The sequence below is a fragment of the Cnephaeus nilssonii genome, assembly GCF_951640355.1.
Source record: "Cnephaeus nilssonii genome assembly, chromosome: 2".
NCBI lineage: Eukaryota > Metazoa > Chordata > Mammalia > Chiroptera > Vespertilionidae > Cnephaeus > Cnephaeus nilssonii.
The window spans coordinates 16,238,504-16,261,098 of record NC_137073.1 but is presented as its reverse complement, the minus strand read 5'-3'; the positions used below and the strand labels follow the sequence as shown (position 1 = coordinate 16,261,098).

At 43.2% G+C, this 22,595-nt stretch overlaps 1 protein-coding gene across 2 annotated transcripts in view; it reads left to right on the top strand.

The window, feature by feature from the left end:
* Positions 1-22,595, top strand: part of CREBBP (CREB binding lysine acetyltransferase) — a 152,409-nt gene that overhangs the window by 52,460 nt on the left and 77,354 nt on the right. For both annotated transcript variants that reach the window (XM_079793388.1, XM_079793387.1), the window contains exon 3: positions 14,231-14,407. In XM_079793388.1, coding sequence (XP_079649514.1) covers positions 14,231-14,407 — 177 coding nt within the window. The remainder of the gene's footprint in view (positions 1-14,230; positions 14,408-22,595) is intronic.

The following is a 22,595-nucleotide window of genomic DNA, read 5'->3' as shown; positions in this document are numbered from 1 at the left end:
TTTCTATCCTATTTTCTAAGTCATATTCTGGTCATATATCATTTAAGTGAAATTCCATGAGAATTGCTAAGTATTTTTACCCATCTCCCAGTTGTGATTTATCAGGCTAAGGTAAATGTTCACCCTTCGGGGCTGTGTATTTTCCTGAACTCTTTCAGAGTTGGCATCATTGTAAGAGTTTAGTTCAGTGAGAGATGGTGTGCTCATGTGCCTGGGATCTTCAGCCTAGTTCTCTTATTCCAGATGACTCTGGTGGCCAGGCAATGTCTTTGGCATTGCAGTCTGTTCGTATTTCTACTTATTCTTTATTTGCCAAGTTGAGGTACTGGAAAGATTCCAAGAGCAAGCGGGTGATAGCAGACAACTGAATACAGCCATGTGTCTTTCCATGAAAACTGCTTTTCTTGGCTTTTTCCCAACAATGGTAGGTTGCCAAAAGAAAATGCTTTTGGCTTTATGAATGATATGGCCATACTCTGGGTTAGTTCTGGTTCTTTATGTCATTGAAAAGAATGAATACTTCTGGCTAATCTTTATTTGGCAAATTTTGCTCTTGGTGTACTAAATTGTGTTGTTTTACACACCTTATATGTATTTGTGGTTTGATATGTTTACCAATGTGTGAAGAAAGATGCTAAAAACTTCAAGTTAATAAGCTTGTTGAGTTAGGTCGAAGCCACATCTCAAATGGAACATTTGTTGCTATGTCATGTGGGAGTTACATCAATTTCTTTTTGTGGGACTGCCCTTTCTTGTTTGATTCCTCTATGGGTTTTTTTTAAATTTCAACCCAGGAAGGTTAGGCTAGGGTATTTTGATTATATATTGTTATTGCTTATAGTATATTTTGTTTAAAATGAACATTGTGTTTTTGGGTTTCTTATGTTTTTATTTATTTATTTTTGGTTTTGTTGTTGTTGTTGTTTTTAATTTAATAAATCTATATTGTTCAGATTATTACAATTGTTTCTCCTTTTTCCCCCCATAGCTTCCCTCCACCCGGTTCCCATCCCCCCCTCTGCCCTTACCTCCCCCCACTGTCCTCATCCATAGGTGTACGATTTTTGTACAGTCTCTTCCCACACCCCCCACACCCCTTTCCCCCTGCGAATTGTCAGTCCACTCCCTTTCTGTGCCCCTGATTCTATTATATTCACCAGTTTATTCTGTTCATCAGATTTTTTATTCACTTGATTTGTAGATTCACTTGTTGATAGATATGTATTTGTTGTCACTTTGTTGTTCATAATTTTTATCTTTACCTTTTTCTCTTCTTCCTCTTCTTAGAGAATACCCTTCAGCATTTTATATAATACTGGTTTGGTGGTGATGAACTCCTTTAGCTTTTTCTTATCTGTGAAGCTCTTTATCTGACCTTCAATTCTGAATGATAGCTTTGCTGGGTAGAGTAATCTTGGTTGTAGGTTCTTGCTATTCATCACTTTGAATATTTCTTGCCACTCCCATCTGGTCTGCATAGTTTCTGTTGAGAAATCAGCTGACAATCGTATGGGTGCTCCCTTGTAGGTAATTAACTGTTTTTCTCTTGCTGTTTTTAATATTCTCTCTTTGTCTTTTGCCCTTGGCACTTTAATTATGATGTGTCTTGGTGTGGTCCTCTTTGGATTCCTTTTGTTTGGGGTTCTGTGCGCTTCCTGGACTTGTAAGTCTATTTCTTTTACCAGGTGGGGGAAGTTTTCGGTCATTATTTCTTCAAATAGGTTTTCAGTATCTTGCTATCTCTCTTCTTCTGGCACCCCCATAATTCTTATGTTGGTACGCTTGAAGTTGAGCCAGAGGCTCCTTACACTATCTTCAACTTTTTGGATTCTTTTTGCTTTTCCGGTTGGGGTTTTTTTGCTTCTTTGTATTTCAAATCTTTGACTTTATTCTTGTGGTCCTCTACTCTGCTGTTAGGTTTCTTTTTTTTTCTTTTTTAAATATATTTTATTGATTTTTTACAGAGAGGAAGGGAGGAGGGATAGAGAGTTAGAAACATCGATGAGAGAGAAACATCGATCAGCTGCCTCCTGCACACCCCCTACTGGGGATGTGCCCGCAACCAAGGTACATGCCCTTGACTGGAATCAAACCTGGGATCTTTCGGTCCACAGGCCGACGCTCTCTCCACTGAGCCAAACTGGCTTCGGCTGCTGTTAGGTTTCTGTATAATATTTTTTATTTCAGTCAGTGTATGTTTAATTTCTAGTTGGTCCTTTTTCATATTCTCGAGGGTCTCGCTAAATTTATCAGCCTTTTCTAGAAAATTCTTGAAAAACCTTATAACTGTGGTTTTGAACTCTTTATCCAGTCGTTTGCTTTCCTCCATTTCTTTCATTTGTGATCTGTTTCTTTGTCTCCGCATTTTCACTGCTTCCCTGAGTTGGTAGAGTAGCTTTGTGTGCTAGGTGTCCTATAGGGCCCAGTGGCTCAGCCTCCACAGTTACCTGAGGTGGACACTCTTGGTGCACCCCTTTGTGGGCTGTGTGCACAGCCTTGTTGTAGTTAAGTCTTGATTGTTGTTGGTATCACTGGGAGGAATTGACCTCCAGGCCAATTGGCTGTGAGGATCAGCTGTGTCTACGCTGTGAGAACTTCTGTGCTGGAGACACCTTTATGAGACAAGACTTGCAAAATTGCAAAAGCCTCTGTGCTCAGCTTGGATGGGACGGAGTCTCAGGGCGAAGCAGACAATCTTGGCTTCCCATCAGCCCTGCCCTATGAGGCCCCTGCGTCTCAGTGTCCGTCGGTAATTGCTGCAAGCACCTCTGAGAGAAAGCCGCCCTCAAGTTTCGCCCACTGCCAGACAGTCCAATTTCTCCCCAAATGAGTCTGGGTTCCCAGGTTCTTGCCAAGAACTGGTTTTCAGCACAGTTGGGAGCTTCCGTCTCCCTCCTGCTTAAGAAAGCCAGCGGCGCACTCAGCATTCAGTCCTCTCCGCTCACGCTCGCGCCTCCGGACCTCTGCCTTTCGCAGCTCCCCTGAGTCTCCGTGTGCTTTTCTCTTCCTGACAGTCCTGATTCCCCCCGTATGAGTCTGGGTCCCCAGGGTCTCGCCCAGAACTGGGGTTCAGTGCAGTCGGGAGCTTCCGTCTCCTTCCCGCTTGAGAAAGCCAGCTGCACACTCAGCAATACACCAGTCCTCTCTGTGCGCACACACGTCTCCATACCTCAGCCTTTTGCAGCTCCTCTGAGTCTCCGTGTGCTTTTTTCTTTCCTTCTAGTTGTAGAATTTCCACTCAGCCAGCTTTCCTGTGGTTCTGGATGATGTCCGTTTTGTCTTTTAGTTGTAGTTTTGTAATTGTTGTATGAGGCAGCAGTTTAGGTGTTTACCTATGCCACCATCTTGGTTTCTCCCCCATTGTGAGTGTTTTTAAAGCTGAAAAACAATGTAGAGTGAAATAGTTGAAAATGTTTATGATCTAGAAAATAATTGTCTGTTAAAAGTATTTCTACAATTAGTAAGTGCACAAGATTATTTTGTTATAAATTCATTTCATGTTCCTCTGAATATGTCTTACAATCAAATGCCAGTAATTCCAGATGGCCTCTCGCTCTGATCCTACCTGTTTGAACCACTCCCCACCATCACATGGCCTCTGGAAATGTTCATTTAAAAGTTAATTTAATTTTATTATTACCCTATGCATTTTTTGTTGTTGTTAATCCTTACCAGAGTTAATTTTTTCCATTGATTTTTTTGAGTGGAAGGGAGGGGTTGGGGTTTGGAGACAGGGAGGGAGGGAGGGAGGGAGGGAGGGAGGGAGGGAGGGAGGGAGGGGGAGAGAGAGAGAGAGAGAGAGAGAGAGAGAGAGAGAGAGAGAGAGAAACAGAAACATCGATGTGAGAGTGACACATCAATTGGTTTGCCTCCTGCACCCAACCTGACCGGGACCAGGGATTGAACCTGCAACCCAGATATGTGCCCTTGATCAGGAATCGAATTTGCGACCTTTGATCCACAGGCCGATGCTCTTAAAATGAGTCACACTGGCCAGGGCTACCCTAATCATGCTTTTGAAAGAAATTATATTTAGTGTAAAGTGATTCTTCCCAAAGCCAACATACTAGCTAACTCCTATAGCACTTACTGTATGTCAGTTAACTCTCCTTGGTGCTTTACATAGGTGAAGTTTAATCTTCACAAAACCCTCAGAAGAAGTGCTACTATCTCCAATTTACAGGTGATAAGATGAAGGCATTGAGGGGTTAAAGTAAATTGCCCCAAAGTCACACATTTAGCAAGTGGCAGAGCTACCCTCGGACCAGGTGAATATCCCTAGAGTATACACATTTAAACACAGCACTTATTGTCTCTCTGGATGAAATCTTATTGTGTCCGTGTTCCAGTAAAACTTTTTTTTTTTCTTTTTCCAAAACAGGCATTAATACCTGATCTTTGTGGACTGAGGCTATCTCTGTCCAGTGGTATCAAGTGCCATGGGTGTGCAAGTATGGATGTGTCTGGAGGAATCACAGATCTGCTTCAAGCCTCGTGGCAGGGGTCAAGGACTCTGGACTGGGGAAGGGAGAGCTTCATAGCAAGTTTTTCAACTGATTTTGCTAGGTTCCTAAGCTTTCTGGACCACCCTTTCCTCATCCATGAAGTGATATGGATTTTTTTGTTGTTGTTTTCATACTTTTTATTGATGGATTGATTTTAGAAAGAGGGGTCGGGGGAGACAGACAGACCTGTTCCTCCCATCCATGCATTCATTGGTTGATTCTTGTATGTGCTGTGACCGGAAATCAAACCCACAACCCTGGTGTATCAGGAACCCGCAGCCTTGTTATATCAGGACAACACTCTAATAACCAATTGAGCTACCCGGCCAGGGCCTGAGAAGTGATATGTTTTAAACAGATACTCTTTGAGGCTCTTCCAGCTGAAAATTCTGTCCTCTCCAATTGTCTCTACTAAGCTTATTGCTGAAGATCATACTTTGTTTGCTTTCTGTATGTTTTTTGACCAGCATCCCACCCCACACGCAGTACTTCCTTTGATCACTCTGTTGTGTGGTGTGGTTTTAAGTGTCTATCAAGGTGTGAGGAAAACTGAAGAATTCAGCTTAAAAAAAAACAAAAAAACCCAAAACAACGTGTTTAGTGGTCTCATTGAAACCACATCAATCTCAACATTTCTTGCCTCTTAAAACATTTCTGAAGGGTCGACCGACTCTTTAAGTAAAACCATAAAGTGGAAGCGTGTTTCTGACTGGCCTCCTCCGGTCCTATACATCCTCTCTTTATCATTCTGTTCCAGATATTCTCCTCTGGTCACACAGTGTGTCCGCATCAGGCTTTTAGTTCATAAATGGTTATGATCTGATCCTTCTCGTGAGTGTGCATTTCAAGAGACGTTTGGAGATAATATTGGGAAGAGTTCATTTATGAGGGTAGTTGTATAATTGAGTGGTTGATATCTTTGGATGGGAAACTGTCTACTGGAAAAGGCCTGTTTGTGGCAGGGATGTGTGAAATCTGGAGACACCTTGTAAGAGGTGGGCAGGGGGTTGTCTTTCCCCAGGGGCAGGTGTTCTTAATCTTTAGGAGATCTTAGGACCCCTCTTTAAAAATGTAATAATGGACCTTATCTCTCAAAAGTGCACATCACAAAATTTGTATAGGTGTGACCACCTGGCCTGCCCTCCTGCACACACAAATACACATATACCATGGACTTCCCAGACAGTGCCTGGCCCACACCTCATCCTAGGGATGTTTGGGTTGCTGATAATGGGAAAGGAGCTACTCCCTATGGTGGCCCTAACTGCGAAGAAAGCATTTCTCTGTCCCCTTTTGCTACAAAGGAGCAATAAAATGCATCTATTGGCTTGTTTCTATTGTAGAAACCTACTCTGGCAGATGTTGAGAAGATAGAAAGGAGACGGTTACTTCTGACTTTCCTAGTCAGGAGAAATTTCCATTTTGATGATATGTTCTATACCCTTTCGGTTTGGTCTAAACCAGTGGTTCTCAACCTTTCTAATGCTGTAATGTAAATATCTGTGTTTTCCGATGGTCTTAGGCGACCCTGCTGTAGAGCCTAAGACCATCGGAAAACACAGGTATTTACATTACGATTCATAACAGTAGCAAAATTACAGTTATGAAGTAGCAACAAAAATAATTTTATGGTTGGGGGGTCACCACAACATGGGGATCTGTATTAAAGGGTCGTGGCATTAGAAAGGTTGAGAACCACTGGAAACTCTTCAATATCTGTGTTATAGTCAGTAGCACAGGTACATTGTAAATGATTCAAGCAATTTTCCATTCATGTTTGCAAGTTGACATTTATATTTTTCTAAGCTTACTACCTTAATTGATGAAGTGAGTTAGGTGAGTAGTAGAGGTAGTCTCTGGGTTAGTGGAGAGAATCTTCCTATTCTTTGGAAGCTCAAGCTTGTTTTCTTATTTTTATAGCTGTCATATCATGACACATGTAGAAAATGAAAATATTTGTCCCACACACTGAGGTCAGCAGAGGAGACTGCAGTCAGAGGTGACCACTGAGGCTGATGAATCAGTATTTTAGTACACCAGTTGGGAAGCTCTGGGTTGGGGTTTGGCTAGGACCTTGTACCAAAGCCAAGGATTTGCTGACCCAATGGATATAGATAGCACAGAGGACCTCCCATATATGCTGTCAATGGGACACAAAGCTATCATCCTCCTGTAAAACCAACTCCAAGGGCATAATATGTTCAGCCTTTTAGCATCGGTAGTTCACTTGCATGCTTGTCCACTCCATGACTGTTCATTCCAACTAGTAGCTAAAATCCTTATGGCAGATGCTGAGAAGATAGAAAGGAGACTGTTACTCCTGACTTTTCTATTTCCCCTCCAACTAATAGTGACTCTCATTTGTGCCTGCCTTAGAACTGGCCCCAAGTTCTTTGATTGTCTCTGTTCTTGGGGCCAGTGTAGGGGTTTTTGTTCCCAGGTCCTGCCTAATACATGGTCTCTTAGAGCTGTGGTCGGCAAACTGCGGCTCGTGAGCCACATGCGGCTCTTTGGCCCCTTGAGTGTGGCTCTTCCACAAAATACCACGCCTGGGCGAGCCTATTTTGAAGAAGTGGCATTAGAAGAAGTTTAAGCTTAAAAAATTTGGCTCTCAAAAGAAATTTCAATCGTTGTACTGTTGATATTTGGCTCTGTTGACTAATGAGTTTGCCGACCACTGTCTTTAGAGTATTCATTTGTTTGGTTTCTTCTCCAACTGGAGCCCAAGGACACAGAGATGTATGTTCCAGGAAGGCAAGTTTTATCCTGGTTTGTGTCCAAGACAGATTCAGGATGGATTGTTATAAGTGTTATTATGGCAGATAATGCCATAGAGTTATGTAGTTTTTTTATACTTTCCATAGCATATCTGTAGTACATGCCTTCGCCAGAGTAGAAAGAGAAGCATTGTCTATCCCTTTTCTGTGGATAGCTGTCACTCACCTATTTGCCAGACAACTCAGACTTTAGCAGTTTTTGATTGATGGACCAAGTATCGCTAGAATTTGCTCCAGGTACTATCTTTGCTTTGGTAATAAAGGCTAATGTAGGCCTTGTTTAGTTTTTTTCCAACTAATAAAGAGGTTTTCTCATCAGATTTCATACTTTAGAGTCCCCATTCTTCGGGGAGAAGGCAGGTAGGCCTCTAGATCTGGCACTAGTATTTTTCTCTTATTCTTCTTCTTCTTACCTAGTTTTTTCTTTCTTTGTACACAGGGACTAGTATAGCTCAGTTGGTTGGAGCAACATCCTGTACACCAAGGGGTGATGGGTTTGATTCCCAGTTAGGGCTCATATTTGGGTTGCAGGTTGGATCCCCTATTGGGGCTCATGCAGGAGGCGGCTGGTCAGTGTTTCTCATGCTTTCCCTTCCTCTCTCTTAAAAAAAAAAAAGTCTTTATTCTCTTTTTGAAATGATTGATTGATATACTTGGTTACAAGAATGCTTTCTCATGGGAAAACATGGTAGACCTATAAGACATTTTTAAATTTAGATTTCATTATAGGAGAGCTTGCCTTTTTAGGTACTTAATATAGTTAACTTTTCTTGTTTTCTCAGATTTAACTTGAATTAATGCTTAAAGGGGCTCTGGAAAAAATAGAATAAAAGGAAATTTTAACATGTATGGGTTGCTGCTGAATAAGACAATGTAAATATTTCACATGTTTTAATTTCATATTTTATATAAATTTTACCATCAGCTTAACAGTTGCTTATTTCTGCTGTTCTGCTTTATGAATTTTATTGAAAAGATTACATGGTGGTTCTCAAGCAGCTTTACCCAAATCCTGATAAACTTCAGTTGAAAATAAAGCCAAATTTACTAAATTGTTATCAAATAACTGTCAGAAAATTAGAGTAAATATTTTTATGTCCTGATTTGACTATTTTGTTATGAGTATTGATGTTAAAAATATGTGTGTTAGCCTAGACTTGGGAATGTTCAATCTGATCAAAGGACCATAGATGTAGAACTGGAATTTAGAAATCTAGAAGTTTCTAAAAGCTAATGGCTTTTACCCTCTCTGCAGGCTAGGACTAGAGAATACCTTCTGGTTCTACCAGGCTCTGCCAGGAAATGGTTTGGGACCCGGGGTCCAGGATGGGGACCTTACTTAGGAGCTGGGCAGCAGTGGTCTATTGGAGGACTGACCTTTGGTCCTTCTCCCTGTTAACTCTAACTGGTTACAGAGAGGCTGGGATTGACCCTGGACTGAGAGACCTGAGCCCTGACCTTAGTTAGAGTTGACATCCTGCAGGTAACCTTGACTTGCTTTGGTTCGTCTGTAGAATGTATTTGTTGTAGGCTGGGGAGGGGAAATTTTTCAATTTTTTAAATGTATAGTCAGTCCCTATTAGCTGGATGTTCGTTACCTGCCATCAGGTAACGATGGCAGGTAATAAACTTTGACTTTGATTTTACCTTGATTTTTGCACCATGAGGATCAAGACCACATTGAAATAGTTTTCTTCACTACTGGATGGCCAAAAAGAAGAAGTGAAAAATATTCCTGATGAAATGTATCAGAGTGTTCCCAAACCCCCTGAAACACTTCAGTGCAGACAGAAAGTGCTTTGCCCCAGAAGCTGACCAGGCAAGTTATATTCAAGGGACCAGACAGACCACACACCCACCCCATTTTCAGCCTGGCAAGGTGATCATATGAATGTTGTAAAAATGTTTACAATGTTTTAGAAACAGGTTTTTTGCAACATGTTGGGTCAACTTTGAGATCCACAGGACCCCTTTGAAAGCTCTTTGGTCTTTTGGTATTTATTTCCAATGACAAGTAGGAAAATTGCCTCTGCACAGAACTAGGCTTGGCTCACAGCAGGAGCTTAGAGAATACAGGTAACCCCCACTTTTTAAAAAATCCTCACCCAAAGATATTTATTGATTTGAGAGAGAGAGAGGAAGGGGATCGAACCTGAAACCTAGGTATATGCCCTAACTGGGAATCGAACCCTCCACCTTTTGGTGAACAGGATGATGCTCCAACTAACTAAGCCACCCTCCAGGGCCAGGTATCCCCCACTTTTGGTTCACATTATGCCATTTTGCTTTTGTCAAAGACCTACATTAGTACCTGTTTTCACTAACTGAAAGAAATTTGAAGAGGATTTTTGCTTTTATGAAAAAAAGGTGAAAAGTGAAAATAGCGTTCAGCAGTTCTGCAATAAGCCAGGTGCTTCCACCGAAGGTAGCCCAACTGAGCTCCTTCCCCAGGAGCCACACTCAGCATCAAGCCACTGTAGCTTTGAATTGTGTTTGTGAGCATCTGGGCTTTCTCTTTATGTTGTTCATCTATTAACAAGATTTGTCCTAAGATATCAGAAAAACCTAAGAGAGCTCACGAGGGTGTTAAGTTTAGGGTAAACTGGGTGTAATTAAGCATTTAAAAAATATTTTTATTGATTTTTTTTTTTTTTAGAGAGAGAGGAAGGGATAGATAGAAATATCAATGTGAGAGTGAAGCATGGGTCAGCTGTCTCCTACATGCCTCCTGTGTGGCCACCTACTGGGAATCGAGTCTGAAACCCAAGCATGTGCCTTGACCAGGAATCGAACCAGCAAGGGACAACGCCCAACCCAACTGAGCCACACCAACCAGGGCTAATTAAGCATTTTGATTGTGGTGAAATAATCACATTGTGTGTGCATTGAACTTGCCTGTGTCTACCATTCGTATTATTTACACACTAGAGGCCCAGTGCATGAAATTCGTGCACTCAAGGGAGTCCTTCAGCCTGGCCTGTGCCCTATCATAGTGTGGGAGCCCTTGGGGGATGTCCAATTGATGGCTTAGGCCCGCTCCCCATGGGAAGTGGGCCTAAGCCATCAGTCGGACATCGTTAGCACTGCCAGGGAGGCAGGAGAGGCTCCTGCCACAGCTGCTGCGCTCGCCAGCTGTGAGCCCGGCTTCTGGCTGAGTGGTGCTCTCCCTGTGGGAGTGCACTGACCACCAACGGGCAGTTTCTGCATTGAGTGTCTGCCCCCTGGTGGTCAGTGCATGTCATAGCTACCGGTTCCACCATTCAGTCGATTTGCATTATTAGCCTTTTATTATATAGGATGTGTAGAGAGCAAAAATCTTGAAAGCTGCCTAAATTATTATTGGTTTTGCTAGTAACAAAGTGGTCTTTCTCAGTTGATGTTCAGTAATGGATAAAATGGAAAGCCTGTTGCTTGAATTGGATTGGTAGGTGGTGCAAAGTGTGTTGTGTATTTTATCATATCATTCCTGCTTTTACTATATGTTAGGTTTAAAATTTGTTAGTTAATCCTTGCCTCAGGATATTTTGCCATTGATTTTTAGAGAGTATGAGGAAGGGAGAAGAAGAAGGGGGAGGGGGGAGGAGGAGGAGAGGGAGAGAGAGATGTGAGAGAGACATAGCAATTGGTAGCCTACTGCATGCACCCAACCACCGGGGCCAGGAATGGAACCTGCAACCCTTCAGTGTGCAGGCCGGCGCTTTAACCACACCAGCCAGGGCAATGTTAGGGTTATTTTAGGTTGTATGTATTATTTGGTATGTTATTTTTGGGGTCTGGGAACACTAAAAATTTTTTCTATATAAATTAATGGTGCCCTAGCTGGTTTGGCTCAGTGGATAGAGAGTTGGCCTGCGGACTGAAGGGTCCCGGGTTCAGTTCCGGTCAAGGGCACATGCCTGGGTTGCGGGAATGATCCCCAGTAGGGGGCGTGCAGGAGGCAACCAATCAATGATTCTCTCTCATCATTGATGTTTCTATCTCTCTCCCTCTCCCTTCCTCTCTGAAATCAATAAAAATATATTTAAAAATAAATAAAAAATAAATTAATGGTAATTTCTTCACTTTACAGCATTTGGTTTACAAAAGGTTTCATATGAACTCTACTTTCAGATAGTGGGGGAAACCTGAACTTGCTAACTGCAAGAATGGATTGGATTCAAGGAGAGGTGGTGAATGGATACATATGTCTTCTGAATATGTGGTCCTAGTAAAGATACTTTAAATAAAATTTAAGAAATAGAAATTGTAATTATGTGTTTTTTTATCCCCAAATTCTTGGGCCTCTAAGAAGTGTTTCAGCAATTTGATTTTATGGGATAAAACAAATTCTGGGAGAAGTAATTGTTACATGGAATTTTTTTTTAAATATATTTTATTGATTTCTTACAGAGAGGAAGGGAGAGGGATAGAGAGTTAGAAACATCAATGAGAGAGAAACATTGATCAGCTGTCTCCTGCACACCCCCTACTGGGGATGTGCCCGCAACCAATGTACATGCCCTTGACTGGGACCCTTGAGTCCGCAGGCCGACGCTCTATCCACTGAGCCAAACCGGCCAGGGCTGTTACATGGAATTTATTTAATGTATCTAATTCTTTCTGAAAATACAAATTCTTGCTTCAGTTCGGAGTTTTGGATAACTACTACAAAAACCTAGTTGAAAATCAGCCCTAGCTGGTTTTGCTCAGTGGATAGAGCATCTGCCTGCGAACCAAGGGGTCCTGGGTTCATTTCTGGTCAAGGGTACATACCTCGGTTGTGGCTCAGGCCCTGGTCAGGATGCATGCAGGAGGCAACCAATAGATGTATTTCTCTCTCATCGATATTTCTGTCTTTCCCTATCTCTTACACTCTCTCTAAGAAATCAGTGGAAAAATATCCTCAGGTGAGGATTTAAAAACAAAACAAAACCCTAGTTGAAAATCAGAAATGCCCTTTATATTAAAAGTTTACTGCCCTAACGGGTTTGGCTCAGTGGATAGAGCATAGGCCTGCGGACTCAAGGGTTCCAGGTTCGATTCCGGTCAAGGGCATGTACCTTGGTTGCGGGCACATCCCCAGTGGGAGGTGTGCAGGAGGCAGCTGATCGATGTTTCTAACTCTTTCTCCCTCTCCTTCTCCCTTCCTCTCTGTAAAAATCAATAAAATATTTAAAAAAAAAAAAGTTTACTGAGCTGCCACCTTACTTTGATTAAGTCATCAGAATTCAAAGTTGAGCCTAACTAGGCTTTTTGAATAATTTTTTTTTAAATTCAAGTTGAATTTGAGTTTCAGTGGAATTTAAATTTGTTTCTGTTTACTCAAGTAAAGCAAATAGGGCAAAAATGGCTGCTAGAATATGTTCACTTTCAAAAAAGTGAGAAAGCTGAAAAAGTTACATGTGAAAACCACCTGTACATATGAAAATGCACAGAACAAGATCATTTTTGTTACACTAGTTTGGTTTTATTTGTATTTTTATATGGACATTTCAGCAGAAAAGGGTTAGTTGTATGGAGCATTGCTTTGTTTGCATCCTAGAATTTTAGAGCTGCAAGAAATAATGCAATTCATCTTGTTCAAGATGTAGGTCTTACAAATGAGGATCAAAGTTTATAGAAGGGGAATGTAAGTTACCCAGCGTGACTGGGCTAGAGCAAGCTGGAGCGCAGATCTCTTGAATGAGAACAACTTACCATAGGAGGTCTTTCCTGGGGGTCCCCTTCCTCCCAGTTTTCAAACATCCAACGCACCAAGATACCTGGAAAGTAGAGTGAGCAGTACACAGCAGGTGGAATGTTACAACTTTGAGAAAGACACAGGCAGGCAGTGAGAAAAGCCAGTCTTTTAATGATTGGTTTCTGTTTCTCCAGAGGAGAGGAGAGGAGAGTGAGCATCAGAATATAAATTTGAGGTTTCCTAAATTCACTCCTGTGGAGGTTGGAGCTGAGGTGTCCGGAGGGAATCCTGTTAACTGGAAGAGATTCCTGACGTGTGTTGGTTACAGGCCCTTACAGAGGCATAGGTGGGGGAGTTCCTTCTTCCTGTTTTTGCCTTTATCTAGTATGTATTTTATATTTTTTCACTAATTTCATAATGGAAAATTTCATTTAAAATTAGAAAGGATAATATAAAAAAAAAAAAAAGAAAGAAAGGATAATATGACAATTCCTCAAATGCGTACCTGTCATCTATTTGGGAGTTACCAACATATGGCCAGTTGTTTGTTATCTAGGCTTCTTTCCTACCAGTACATCTTGCCTCACTAGGTTCTTTTTTTATTTTATTTTTTAATCCTCACCTGAGGATATTTTTTCCATTGATTTCCAGAGAGAGTGGATGGTTGGAAGGGAGTGGGGGAGAAGGGGTTGCCTCGTACATGCCCTTGACCACGAATCGAACCCGAGACCCTTTGGTCTGCAGGCTGAGGCTCTAACCACTGAGTAAAACCAGCCAGGGCCTCACTAGGTTATTTTAAAGCAAATCCCAGACATTATATCATTTCTTTGTCAGTGTTTCTACTGCGTGTTTTAAACTTGAATCTGTTGGGGAAACCTGAAAGAAACTCTTTACTTAGAGAGTAATTAAGCTGAAGGAGCTTCCCTTTATTAATGATTCTAGAAGGTTTTGTTCTCTAAATGATTTTCTTAATGCATTGGTGGGGGAATTGGGTGATGAGTATGGCTGAGGGTAAGGATGGGAAATTGCTGGCTCTTAGGAGGAGGAGACAGATGTAGCTGTTGAGAATAGCTTTATTAGCCTTCTGCCTTAGTGTGTAGCTGCTTGAGCAAGTTGCTCTGTTCATAATTCTGACTTGAACCCTGAAAATGAGCCTTTAGTTTGTAATTAATATGAAGCTTTCATAGGAAATAACAGTTGTTGCTTCCCTGGGTCAAAGTGAGCATACCTGAGGCCCTTCTTTTATATGTGATTTTCCCAATACCTGATGTTGCCTCTTTTTGTTTCAGATGGGAATGACTGGTAATACAAGTCCATTTGGACAACCCTTTAGTCAAACTGGAGGGCAGCCAATGGGAGCCCCTGGAGTGAACCCCCAGTTATCCAGCAAGCAGAATGTGGTCACTAGTTTGCCTCCCTTCCCTGCAGACATCAAGAATGCTTCAGTCACCAACGTGCCAAACATGGTAAGTTGCCCTTGTCTCTCAGGGCTTTGCTGGGTAGATTTTATTGTGCTGATAGCAAAGATCTGTAACTAAAAGTATGTTGTAGGTAATAAGAAAATAACCCATATTTCTTATGAGTAGCTCTCTCTCAGGGAGTTTACATTTTCTGTGATGAGCTGGCAATCAGAGGGCTAGGTAGAGGTTATTCAGTCAGTCCTCCCAGGTTCTCTTTGTGGAGACAGAGGGTTCATGACTGTGAATCGCTGTTCCTTTCTCTTCAATTACCCTCTTGATTCAGTAGTATAGCCAAGAGAATCAAAAAGCAGGCTTTTCTCACAGTTTCTATCTGTTAGTGGTTGAGGCTGTCAGTAGAAGCCCATTGATTTTTTGTTACAGTCAAACAAAGAACATTCATCTTCCAAGGACTGTATCGTGTCTATGAGACATGGGTGTTGTGACTGACTTGTTAGATGGGTTCGCGGGTCTTCAGTCTCTCTGATATTTCACCTATAAAATAGGGATTATCCTTGTAACCTCTTGGCCTAACTAACCAAGATATTTTGGGAAAACAGCTCCTTTTGCACTGCAAAATAGACTCTCTTTTTATTCCAAACAGTAAGGGGAGGTGTGTATGTTTTTGTCAGACCTCACTGTGCACTCGCAGCTACTAAATGTCTGAGGCTGGAAACAGCTAAGTCTTTCATTCCCTGGGCTTGTTGCTGGGAACCTGCTCTTCCAGGATTGTCAAGTTTTAGCCATACACCTCCAGAACCTAAAACAAAGTCTCCTGCTCCTCTAGCTTGCCCTTCAGAGCTCTGGAGGCAGCATTCTGCATCTGGCACCCATGTTCTCCCTAATCTCACCTGCCTTTCCTTTTCCATTCCTCATTAGGAGGATGGTAGCATGGACTCCTGTTCTAGCAGTCATCACCTGAGTTTGCTCAATGACCTGGAGCACATTTTGGTTTCAGAGTAAGAGCATTTGCTTTTTCACAGCCATCCTGTATTTTATAGTCCCGTAAACTCTGACTTAATATTTTCCTCCTTTTCTCTTTTCAAATCTTCTCCAGCCTCACTTCCCCATCCTCTCTTCTTTACCCACAACTTGGTGATGGAATCCTTTCACTCCACATCCCCCTGCCTTCCTGTGCTGATCCAGGGGACTAAATTTCTGAAAGTGGTACATTTATCAGGGTCAAATTCAGACTTGACTAGAAAGAGGCATCTGGTTCCCTTCACCTGTGCCAGGGCTAATGGGGACAGCCCTTTGGTCTTGAGCAGGGCTTCTCTCTCCCTCTGCACTGTTGACAATTGGGGCTGGATCATTCTCTATGGTGGGGGTTGTCCTGTGTATTGTGGGATGTTCAGCAACATCCCTGGCCTCCACCCACTAGATTTCTCATAGCACCCTCCCCCTCTCCCCTTTCTTCCTCGCATAGTGGCTCCTGGTGACAACCCCTGCTCTGGGGTATGGTTAGGGGAAGCAGTAGCAACAACACCTCATCCTTTTGTCTGCTTTTGTGACATCTAACAGAAATAAAACCAGTTTTTTTCCTCTTATCTCTTTCTTTATCTCTACCTCTCCCTTTCTCTACCCATTCCACCTTCCATCTGCACTGCTTTTCCAGCTGCCACTTTCCCACCAGGAGGGCAGACTTTGAGTGAGCTCCTCAGACCTTTACCAGGGCAGGGAGTGGTGCTTTACCTGTGTGTGTGTGCCTGTGAGGCAGAGCAACCCAGGCACAGCCTTCATGCTATAGAAGCAGGAACAAGAGGGGTCTGGGCAGAGAAGTGGGACAGTCAGTGCACACAGTTCACCTGACATCTCAGTGCCATCTTGTCCTGTGTTTTATCTTATTCTTACAATAGTCTCTTTGAAAGACATCATTACATATCCCATTTTACAGTTGAGGAAGTTGAGGGTCTGAAGAGTTTTAGTTTGTTCAAGGCTCCGTAGCTTCCTGTCTGCAAAGCCCGGAGCTCTTTTTAATTATGTCTGATGTCATGTTTTAGCAGCTCTGCGTCCAGGGAGTGCTCTACTAGCCTGTGTTTCCATCATTTGTTTGCAGTTCCTCGAACATGTTCTTCCTTGAATTTTCTAAATTGTGCCTGACCCTTTGGAATCATAGATTTTGGCACAGTGAGGGAAAGCAATTAACAAAAATCTAAGTCTCATTAATGAAAAAAGAAAAATACGAAGGCTTGAATTTATTTGCGTGTTTTGTCATGCTATTGGGAGTAATCTTTTGAAGCCCAACTGGATTCAGTGTACCAAACAGGGTCAGGATTCAGATGCCCTGTTAGAGCTCTTCACGGAATGATTTTAAACCACTTGGTCATTGCCTTTCTCCTCTCCTCATTTCTAGAGGATGTGGCCATTCCTTTAATTTGACACATTTATTGAATGCCATCTCTGGGGCTAGGTGCACCTGGAATGCAGATGTGTGTGACATAGAGTTTACCTTCTTTCATGAAATTGGGGGAGGTGGTGATGGAGAAAAAATAATTACAAAACACAAACTGCCCCAACAGGTCTGAGTAGTATGCAGTGGTTGAAGTTGGAACAGGAACTTCCTTAGATGGAGCCATTGGAGCGGCTGCACCACAGAGGGAGATTTGAGGGCAAGATCAGGAGAGCAGAAGCCATGAAGATCCAGGAACTTGGTTGGAGAGCATTGGCTTGTGTAGGAACTTGCAGATATCCAGTGGGAAAGGTGGTTCTCGAGTGAGGGGAGAGCAGTGGGAGTATATGTTGGGGATCAAATAGGAGCCAGTGACTACTGCAGTGTTCTGGGCGAGAGGAAATGGTAGTTTGGAGGTGGTTGATCACAGTAGGGACAGGAGACTAGATGACAGTTGCCACTAGATTATGTGGAGTCATCATGTGAGGCGACTTGTTGGGTGGTGGAACCATTTACAGAGCTGGGGAGGAACAGACTTGGAAAGGGGTGACAAAGAGGTGGGCATCAGTAATTCCACTTCAGATGTGTTCCTTTTGAGATACTTATAAGATGTCCAGGTGGGGATGTCAGGCACACTGATGGACATACAAGTAGGGTATCCGCTATCCATGTGGGAACTGTGGGAACCATATTGCAGCAAGGGCTGTGAAGTGAACGAGATCACACAGGGGGAGAGAACCAGAGAGAGAGCAGGTCAAGAAGGTACGACAAAGGGGACAGCAAGGGAATGATGTCCTTCAGCCAAAAGAGGAGGATGTTTGAACAGAAGGAATTGGTGCAGTGGAGGTGATTAAGATGAGGGCAGAAGAGCATCACTGGAATGTGCAGGTGAATCTGTGGGTAAATCATTGTCTACTGAGACTTAAACGGAGACCTGCAGATCAGGGTGCTCTGTTGTCATCTTCTGCAGGAGCTCTGAAGAGTTCGGGGCTCCTGTTGCATATGGGGTCATTGTTGAGGGCAGTACAATGTTCAAAAGCAAGTAGCACATATTCCTAAATTTTCTGATGTATCTCATTGCACCACTGTCTTTGACCATTTTATTTGTAATTAAATAAATTCCTTTCTACAGATTTTGGAAGTTTGTTAGAAATTTCACTGTGTTATCTATGTAATAAAAACCTAAGCGACTGTTATGGCAGAACGACCAGTACGACTGGGTGCTATGATGCACACTGATCACTAGGGGGAAGACGCTCAATGCAGGAGCTGCCCCTGGTGGTCAGTGCGCTCCCACAGGGGGAGCGCCGCTCAGTCAGAAGTCAGGCTCATGGCTGGCGAGTGCAGCAGCGGTGAGGGGAGCCTCTCCCGCATCTGTGGCAGTGCTAAGGAGCAGCAAGCCAAGCGGTAAGGAGCAGTGAGCAGGCAGGCGGTAAGGAGCGAGGGGTTCCCGACTGGCGCAGGCCCGACTGAGAGATACACACACACACACACACACACACACACACACACACACACACACCCCAGTGCACGAATTTCGTGCACTAGGCCTCTAGTATTTCATAATTATAAGATGCACTTTTTTTTTTTTTAACATTGTAGCATATATGAAAACAGGACTTTTAGATACAGTCAAGTTTTAGATCTTATAAAATACAGTATGTATACTCTTTTAATTGCTCATAAGTTGAATTGAGTGACAATACTATTAAACATATATTCACTGCACAGCTTTCCAGGACAGCTTACATGGATAGAAGAATTTTAAAGGTGTTTAAATTTTACTGCCCTATCTGGTTTGGCTCAGTGGTTTGGTTCAATGGATAGAGTGTCAGCCTGCGGACTAAAGGATCCCAGGTTCAGTTCTGGTCAAGGGCACATGCCTGGGTTGCGGGCTTGATCCCCAGTAGAGGACGTGCAGGAGGTAGCCAATCAATGATTCTCTCTCATCATTGATGTTTCTATCTCTCTTTCCCTCTCTCTTCCTCTCTGAAATCAATAAAGATATATTTTTTAAAAATAAATAAATTTTACTGACAAAAGAACAGGAGCAAGTTTGAGGGCAGGGGAGGATTATGTCATCTTTCTGTGGATTGGGGTTGAGGTCTAATGGGCTGTCTCAAAGGAGAGGCATGTAGCAAAGTGTGGGAGGAGAAGTAGTTCCGAGGCAGTCCTCTGAAAGATGAGGCCACCTGATTTCTGGTGACACTGTCCTTCCATTTTCATCAGAAAACATCTTAACACAGAATGAGGGAGCGTTTGTAGGAAGAAGGAAAACTGGGGCTCCAGGTGGGACTGAGTTGTCAGTTAGGTTATTTCGGACCTTCATGACAGTCAGGTCTGGGTTGTTATTAAAGGAGCATTGTTTGGAAGTGGGACACATCTTGGGTTTAATCTGAGAAAGTTCGGTGTTCGGTGCCCAAAAGGGCCTCATCATCAGGTTCTCCCAGGGAGTCTCCTGTTGGGCCCAGGATGTGGTCTCCAACAAGGGTAATTTCTCATAGGAAGTTATTATGTGTGACTTTTTTTCAAGGATTACATTATGGAGACTTCACCATTCTTAAAGTTGTAACACAGGTGATTTATCAGGAGTGCTGCTTATTTAAAACTCAAGGTCCGATGCCGGAAATTCGTGCAAGGGGCTCGGCCCTCGCGCCCTGGCTGCCTCACAGCCCTGCCTCCCACGCATCCGGAAGGTCATCCTGGAAGGTCATTATGCTGTCCAGTCTAATTAGCATATTAGCTCTTTATTTATAGGATTGCTCATGAGAGTGGTGTTTAGATTTGTTTCAGTTGTGTGTTAGAGAATTGACATGAAATACTTGGATGAGGTTCCCAGGCAGCTACTGGTTCAGGTCTCTAAATGGAAGGAAAGTGGGACTGGTGGACGTCTGTTCCTGCAGGGGATGTTATATAGAATTGTCTTCTGTGTCCTGCCAGAATAACATATCTGGGACAGTGCCACTGGCAGCAGATGGGTGGCAAGCCATTAGTCATGACCCTTGCAGGGGTAACTGTGCATCTCAGAGTTAATTTTGTGTTTCTCAAAGTGTGTCTGTGGGCCCACGCTGCATCAGAATGACTGGTTCCTGGGCCCCACCCAGTCCTGCTGGTTCAGACGCTCTTAGAGCAGGGATATTCAACCTTTTTCATCACATGGCACACATAAACCAATTACTAAAATTCTACAGCACACCAAAGAATATATTCTGTTTTTTATTGATCTGACAAAAATATAGATATACAGTAGTTTTGAGAAGTCAGTGTCCCTGACTGAATAGTCAGTTGATTCCATGTTTTAAAAATTCTTGCGGTGCACCAGTTGAAAATCGCTGTCTTAAAGGAAGGGTGATGAATCTGTTTTTGTGGTCACTATTTGCAAAACTTAAGTTTCTTTCTTTATCACTTTCCCAATGTATGTCGCCTAATTCCCTATAAAGCAATTCAAGATAATTGCCAAATAGATGGGCTTGTTCTCTCTCTGACACTGGAATATGCAGATTTGTGTATTTATTTAGTTAGTTTAGTTTATTTTTCCATTGACTTTTAGGCAGAATGAAAGAGAGGGAAAGACGGAGAGAAACATTGATGTGAGAGAAGCATTGATTAGTTGCCTCCTGCATGAGCCCTGACTAGAGCCCGGGCCAGGGAGGAGCGTACAACCAAGGTACATGCCCTTGACTGGAATCAAACCCGAGACCCTTTTTGGGACCCTTTGGTCCGCAGGCCAACACTATCCACTGAGCCATACTGGCTAGGGCTGGAATCTATAGTTTTAAACAAGCTCCTCCAGTAACTTTGATGTGGAACAATGATTTTCAACTAGAATGTCATAAGAATTTTAAAAACATGCAATACCCAACACAAACTATACCCATATGGTGTGAATAAATAAAAATTACACCTATGTTTTTTGTCAGATGGACAAGAAATACTTTTTTGGTGTGCCACAGAATTTCAATAATTAGCTTATGTGTGCCTTGAGATTAAAAAGGTTAAAAATTGCTAATGTCGCCCTAACCCATTTGGCTCAGTGGATAGAGTGTCATCCTGTGGACTCAAGGGTCCCAGGTTTGATTTTGGTCAAGGGCACGTACCTTGGTTGTGGGCACATCCCCAGGGGGGGATGTGCAGGAGGCAGCTGATTGATGTTTCTCTCTCATCCATGTTTCTAACTCTATCCCTCTCCCTTCCTCTCTGTAGAAAATCAATAAAATATTTTTTTAAAAAAAGAAAAGAAAATTGCTAATGTAGAATGTTTTCAGAGTCACTGTTCACTGCAGTATGAGTGACCTGATGCCTAGCCGTCCCTCTGTGGAGTGGGCTTACTTTGTTGGTCTTTGTGTCCACTTCAGTACTTCAGAAGGTTTTCCTATCCTGTCTCCCTCCCCCCTCCCCTTGTTTGTCCTATTCTCTCATAATTTTCTGTCTCCTGTCTCTCTTCACTGAGGAATCAAGGCATGAACTGACCAAACAGGTTAAGCCTTACACTGAGTGGCCAGATTATTATGATCTCTGAACGCATAATAATGTGGCCAGTCAGTGTGTGTGTGTGTGTGTGTGTGTGTGTGTATGTATTAGAGGCCCGGTGCATGAATTTGTGCATGGGTGGGGTCCGGCCAGCCTGCCTGCTGGTCGAACTCCTGGTCGAGGGGATAATTTGCATATTAGCCTTTTATTATATAGGATAGACACTGAGTAGCCAGATTATTATGCGTTCAGAGATCATAATAATCTGGCCACTCAGTGTATATTGACTAGAGGCCTGGTGCACGAAATTCGTGCACTGGCGGCGGGGGGAGCAGGGAGTGTCCCTCAGCCTGCGCCCTCTTGCAGTCTGGGAGCCCTTGGGGGATGTCTGACTGATGGCTTAGGCCCGCTCCCAGGGAGCGGGCCTAAGCATGGAGGCGGGAGAGACTCCCACCACCTCCGCTATGCTCGCCAGCTGTGAGCCTGGCTCAGGGCTTCTGGCTGAGCAATGCTCCCCTGTGGGAGTGCACTGACCACCAGGGATCAGCTTCTGCATTGAGCGTCTGCCCCCTGGTGGACAGTGCGCGTCATAGCGACCGGTCGTTCCACCGTTTGGTCAATTTGCATATTGGCCTTTTTACTATATAGGACTAGAAGCCCAGTGCACGAATTCGTGCACGGGTGGTATCAGGCCAGGCCAGCCCAGGGGAGGGGCCGCGGGCAGTTGGCAGGCCAGCCCTTCCCCTCCACCACCCCCCCACCATCCCCCCTGCAACTCACGTTCAATGGGACAATTTGCATATTGGCCTTTTATTATATAGGATGGTGTACAAGAAGAATATTCCTTAAAAGTTTTTAGTAAATTGGTAATTCTTCTGAACTGATAATTTGGTCAATGGGCCTGGTGCCTTTTAAGAACCCTTAATTCAGCTCTAACCAGTGTGGCTCAGTGGATAGAGCGTCGGCCTGCGGACCAAAGGGTCCTGGGTTCGATTCCCAGTCAAGGGCATGTACCTTGGTTGCGGGCACATCCCCACTAGGGGGCGTGCAGGAGGCAGCTGATCGATGTTTCTCATCATTAATGTTTCTATCTCTCCCTTCCTCTCTCTGCAATCAATAAAAATATATTTTTAAAAAAACACACACACAAAAACAAAACACCCTTAATTCAGTTGAGACCTGCTGGTCTGATTGGCCATTGGAATTGATGCAGTACCTTTTACCTTGTAGGGTTTCTTTGTGCAGTAGCAGGTAACCACTCACCCCTCCTTGGCAGTCCAACTCTCCAGTTCAGAAGGAAGGATTTGGGGGCAGGGTGTAGAGAGTTGGTGGAGGGGG